This window comes from Sinocyclocheilus anshuiensis, unplaced genomic scaffold, assembly GCF_001515605.1.
Source record: "Sinocyclocheilus anshuiensis isolate Anshui unplaced genomic scaffold, SAMN03320099.WGS_v1.1 scaffold623, whole genome shotgun sequence".
Taxonomy (NCBI): domain Eukaryota; kingdom Metazoa; phylum Chordata; class Actinopteri; order Cypriniformes; family Cyprinidae; genus Sinocyclocheilus; species Sinocyclocheilus anshuiensis.
This window is the reverse complement of record NW_015548226.1, coordinates 310,225-316,233: the sequence shown is the minus strand read 5'-3', so window position 1 is coordinate 316,233 and position 6,009 is coordinate 310,225. Positions and strand designations below refer to the sequence as shown.

The 6,009-nt window shown below is 36.0% G+C and overlaps 1 protein-coding gene across 1 annotated transcript in view; it reads right to left on the bottom strand.

Moving 5' to 3' along the window:
• The window catches only part of mfsd4aa (major facilitator superfamily domain containing 4Aa), a 19,962-nt gene that overhangs the window by 8,478 nt on the left and 5,475 nt on the right, over positions 1-6,009 (bottom strand). Inside the window, exons 2-3 of the mRNA XM_016441419.1 lie at positions 2,774-2,972; positions 331-567 (exon numbers count right to left, since the gene is read on the bottom strand). Coding sequence (XP_016296905.1) covers positions 331-567; positions 2,774-2,972 — 436 coding nt within the window. The remainder of the gene's footprint in view (positions 1-330; positions 568-2,773; positions 2,973-6,009) is intronic.

Below are 6,009 nucleotides of genomic sequence, written 5' to 3'. Positions count from 1 at the left end.
TATACACACACACACACACACACACACACATATATATATATATATATATACTACAGAGACCAGGTGTTAGGTGTGTATCAGTTATGATATCACTATATTATAGCCAGTGTGTAAATAGAACTTTTAGATGGAGTGCAGTTGCCAAGGAGGCAATCTTGATTAATTTCTTTTATTCAAATACCCTCCCAGCTGTCCTTCTTTCAACATTAGAGCTGACAGAGCATTTATATGCACACTAATGTACACAACTTCACGCTACAGTAGTGTTCTGATGGCATGCCACTCTTAAAACTCAATACAAACTCAAAACTCTAGACAGACGGGTCTTACATTGATGACAGCCATGATCCAGAAGGCGTAGGAAACGTTGGTCACCACCTCTCCGTCGGTGTGGAGGTGGACACTGGACACGTTGTGCACATGTCTGCCAGCGAGCTTGTTCCTCAGATGTCTTAATGATGTTGCATTGGTGCTGCTGTTCCCAATCACACAGCTGGTCTCAGACAGGAAGGGGTCAGCGATGAGGGGACTCACTAAAGCGCCGAGACCCACAAAGAAGTGAAGGGCCTAGAAGAGATCAGAGACAACCCAGACGAGAAGGAGAATCAGCAATGACAAGATTCTTACAAAGCAACAGTTTTTAGAGCAACTTTATAAATCACAGTTCTGATTGGATGTTTGTTTATAACTGAAACAATGGTCGCTTTGTGTCAGACCCACATCTTCAGGAAGAAATCACTGGTGCATATTAATATGCCACGTTTACAATGGCAAGATGTTGCTTCCAAATGAATTATATTACTAACAATTGTCAAATAATTTTTTTTTTCCAGTTTTCATTTTAATTTTAATATTTTTTTAGTACTTTATGGCCCGGTTTCACAGACAGGGCTTAGATTAAGCCAGGGTTAGGCCATAGTTCAATTAGTACATTTAAGTAATTTTTCATAAACATCCCTTAGAAAACACATTACTGGTGTGCATCTTGAGACAAAACAAAGGCACTGATATATTTTAAGATCAGTCAGTGCAAGTTTCTTTCAGTTGACACAGCTCAGACTTACATTTTAGTCTGGGACTAGGCTTAAGCCTTGTCTGTGAAACCGGGGGTATGTGTTTTTGTTATTTTTATTATTATATATTTTTCTATTTTACAGTTTAGGTTGAATTTATTTTTTCGTTCCGTTTTAGTTTTTACTTATTTCTAGTTAAAACTTAAACTTATTAAGTTAACAATACTAAAATACTCTTAAAACAACAATAACTTGTTTTAGTTAACAGTAATAGCCCTGGAGTTATCATATTGATCTTTTTTAAACAGAATAAACCACTCAAGACATGCACTGTAGTGATTTTTACCTCATGCCATATTGTTTTAATATGATTTTAAACAGAATCCACGTGTGAAAGGAGATCGATTATGTTTGATTAAATCTGTAACTCAAGCAAGTATTGTGCAAGTTTTTCTAATCATTGCTTTCTATGATATTATTGTAATGTAACAGCAGTAATATTATGTTTCACAACATTGTAATCAAACTATTTAACTGACGGAGCAAATATAAGCTGTCTATGAAATATAAATAACATAAATATGAACTTCCTCCTTAAGAAACTGGTAGAGCAAGATCACACTCAATTATGCTGTTGCTCTGAATAATACTGCAAGACTGGTGTGGTTTGCTTAAATATTTCTTACTGTTAAACATTTTCAACCATTTTGTATACTAAGGGTGTATCTGCTTTTTACTTGGAACAGTTTTTAAAATGGTAGAGAAATCTATAGGATGACACTGAAACTGGATCTGGCCCAAAATACAGCTTTTTTTTTGAAGATTTGCAGTTTAAGTATTAAGACATTTTGCATTCTGTACGTGTGAGGGATGAATGCTGATGAGAAAAACACATCAGCTCAAATGAACCTACATTTAACCCACCATATCAATCATCTCCTTAAATATAATGTAAATTGCAAAATTTAACACCCACAATCCTTCACTACAAAGTTTAATTTCTGAGAAGACCCCTTGGGTGAGTTTCTCTCCTCCCCGAAATATGACTAAACACTGGCAATGATGAGTTCAAGTGTAAAATCTGTTTAAAGTCATCATGAATTGTCATATAATGAGATTTACTTAATGACTTAATGAGCATTTCTGAGTGAAAAACTAGCCTATTCAATGAGGAAAAACCAGTGTAGCATAGCATGGTACATGTTAATATAAAAATACATATAAAAACTATATAAAATTAACTTTAAGTTATGACATTTAAAATATTACAGAAGATTTCTATTTCAAATAAATGCTGCTTTTTACTTTCTACTCGTCAACGAATCCTAAAAGATGACTGGAGTAATGATGCTGAAAATCCGGCTTTTTAAAATTACATTTTTAAATATATTGAAATAGTAAACAGTTCTTTTACATGGTAATAATATTTCACACTATTACAATTTGTTTTGTGTTTTTGATCAAATAAATGCAGCCTGGGTGAGCATCAAAGACCTCCATCCCCTAGCTTTTGAACGGTAGCGTATATATAGTTCATAAGAACTCCTTTTGTGTTCTAGAGAAAAGTCAAACGGGTTTTGAGGGTGGGTAGATGACAGCAGAACGTTTTGTTTAAAGAAAATGATTTGTATACATTGTGTGTAAAGGCTTCATACATGTGAATGGCATATTTCAGCCACAGACTTTCAGACACTGTAATCATGCAAGGTAAAAGATACCATTTTTTTACATTTTTTGGAAGTTACTGAGTAGATACTGACCTGCAGGAAAACTGTGGAGTCTTTCTGGTAGATCTTGACCAGTTGCAGGTTAGAGATGGTGTCAATGATGCCCATGGCAAGACCAGATACCGCCAAGGCAAAGGCCAACAGGAGCAACTTATGGCATAGTGGGATGACGGCAAAAAACACAGAGATGGTGAGGCTGGACACAGCCAGCGCTGACAAAGAATGCACAAGCCTAAGAGAAACAAATGAGTGCGTCAAACAAAAAAAAACATTAATAGTACTAGTAATCAGGTTTGTGACTGGTTAGTTCAGAATACAGCTACGAGCCTTCAAAATGGTTGCTAAAATAAAGTGCATTCTCTAGGGGTAAAACCTTTTATAGTAGAAAAAAGTGACTGAGCATATTTAGTAGTATGTTATACATAAATACAAATTTTAAACAGATCTTACTTGAAACAGCCTCAGGTGAGTCTTTTGAAATAAAGTTGTTCTGTGTGGCGCCTCTGTGATGCTGCCTAAGGCGGGATTTTATTTCCAGACATCTCTGACTTTATTTTCACCTTGGCCCTTTTAATTTCTGTTTACATGCCTTATCAAATGCTGTTTTTACTGATAACAGGTGATACCAGTGGATATGTGACGCTTGCTTTATACCAGTTTTCTACTAGTCATGTGCTATCGGAAATGTCCCACTTAAGTTTGTCGTGTTGAAATGCGTTATTGTCAGAAAGAATAGCAATCAAGGAGGATACCAGGTTCATTCTTGTCTATTTCTTGAGGAAGTCTTATTATAAAGCTGAAATGTAATGAAGACATTCAACTAATATCCAATGGATTTTGCATAAAATGTAGCATCTCATTTGTTGACAACCATATAAACATTACTCGCACTATTGCATTGTACACCATGCTCTCATCATCTTGCTAACAATTCTGACGCTTCAGTCACATAAACGCTGTTTTCATGAAGTAAAATACATAGAAAATGCATCAAATGGATATACATGACTGTAATAGCAAGAGAAAGCAGGGTGGATGTTGTGGGAAAAAAAACTAAAAGTTTCCCTGTCATAAATATGACGTAAGAAGCCATTCAGGTCCGGTTCCCGTCTAGGAAACTCGTATTTATGATCATTCCGATAGCACGTGAAGGCAGCATTAAGTTGCATGCCACAAACTGTAAAATCAATAGAGCAGAACATAACACAGAATGTTATGTGGTTAAATATAGTCAGGACTGTATAACAGAGATAAAGATCTTCTACAAGAGAACCATACCCAAATCCACAGAGATCAACAAAGTAATGTGATTATCTGTAATGGGGAAAACAAAAAGAAAGGGACTGTAACACTGAGAGTTTCCAAATAAAAGCAATTAAAAGTGACTTGAGGGTAAAACACGACTAAAGCACAAGAAAGCCGCGCTGGATATAGTATCCGCATAGTTTTACTTGTTTTTCAGTCAATAATTCCATGGTAGAGTCTTAGAACTGTGGGGTGACCTACAAAACAATTAATACAAACAGTAATTATCAGCAGTTATTTGCTTATAGTCATAAAAATCACTCCGCTCTTCCTTGAGTGTTGCTTTAAAGGAGCAGATGTTGTTCCTAACCTTTTTGAACCCACTTACAAAAATGCACTTCACAAAAGTAAATTTTTTTTATCATATCTTTATCTGTCAGGCAAAACAACAGTAGGGCAGTGTATGTTTTTATGGCTTGCATCCCAGATAACTGAGACAGCACGACTTTAATGAGCACATGACCACTACTGGGATTTCCAGAGAGAGGCCACGGATGGGTTAGAAACCGATCAGTCCTAAAGAAATCAAATAATCGCTTACGATGATTATAGAGGCTGCCAAAAACAGTTTACTATCATGCAGGATGCATTTAAAATGCTTTATCTCATGAGGAGGAAGTGTAAGATACATGGCTGGGAGAGGGAAAAAAAACAACAACAAAACTTCACACGAGACTAACTTAAGGCTGGAATACACTACGTGATTTTCCCCCAAGTTACAGTCTGGAGAAGTCTGGGAGTGTGTGATCCTCAGTCGTTTAGTGTATGATGGCCAGTTATCTTTTGTGACTGTTTACAAAGTCGGTAAGTGTATGATGCCCAGTGTTTTCAGATCTGTTCAGTGTAGTGTATTCCAGCCTTTACTGTTTCTAATAACTCTTAAGCACCACTGTATCCGAAAAATTTGATTTAAATAAGTCTATAGAGAAAGTAGAACATAAATTGTTACTTTTGAAACAAACGAACAAAGGCTACAAAAGTAAACAGTTAACCATCTTTTCTGTTATAGATTATAATGTTTGAAGCATATTTCTTTTGATTTGCGTAGGAATCCAGATTACCCAAAAAAGCAATATGGTTTTTAATATCAGCCACTATACAGTTCATTATTATATCAGTAATTATCATTATAGTATATATCAGAACTCCTTCAAAAACAGCCAGAAACCTTGGAGTTATGATTGATTGATGATCAGCTGACTTTCTCAGAAAACATTGCTAAAACTGTCCGGTCCTGCAGATTTGCTTTATTAAACATCAAGAAGATCAGGCCCTTTCTTTCAGAACATGCTTCACAACTCCTTGTTCAAGCTCTTGTTCTGTCCAGGCTGGACTATTGCAATGCTCTCTTTGCAGGTCTTCCAGCCACTTCTATCAAACCTTTACAATGAATCCAGCAAGATACATTTTTAATGAGCCGAAAAGAATGCACGTCTCACCTCTGTTTGTCAATTTGCACTGGCTACCAATAGCTGCTCACATAAAATTCAAGGCATTAATGTTTGCCTACAAAACCACCACTGGCTCTGCACCCCTTTACCTAAATTCATTACTTCAGACTTATGTGCCCTCTAGAAGCTTGCGTTCTGCAAGTGAACGTCGCTTTATTGTGCCATCCCAAAGAGAAACAAAATCTCTTTCACGGACTTTTAAAGTAACTGTTCCCTCCTGGTGGAATGACCTGCCCAACTCAATCCGAGCAGCTGAGTCCTTAGCCATCTTCAAGAATCGGCTAAAAACACATCTCTTCCATCTTTATTTGACCCTCTAACTCTAGCACTCTCTATTCTAATTCTATTCTTAAAAAAAACTTGTCCCTTTTAGACTTGCACTCTATTCATTTACAGCTTGTTTTCTTTAAAGGGGTCATATGATGCTTTTTTAAAGATCATTATTTTGTGTATTTGGTGTAACAGAATATGTTGACATGCTTTAATGTTCAAAAAACACATTATTTTTCAAAT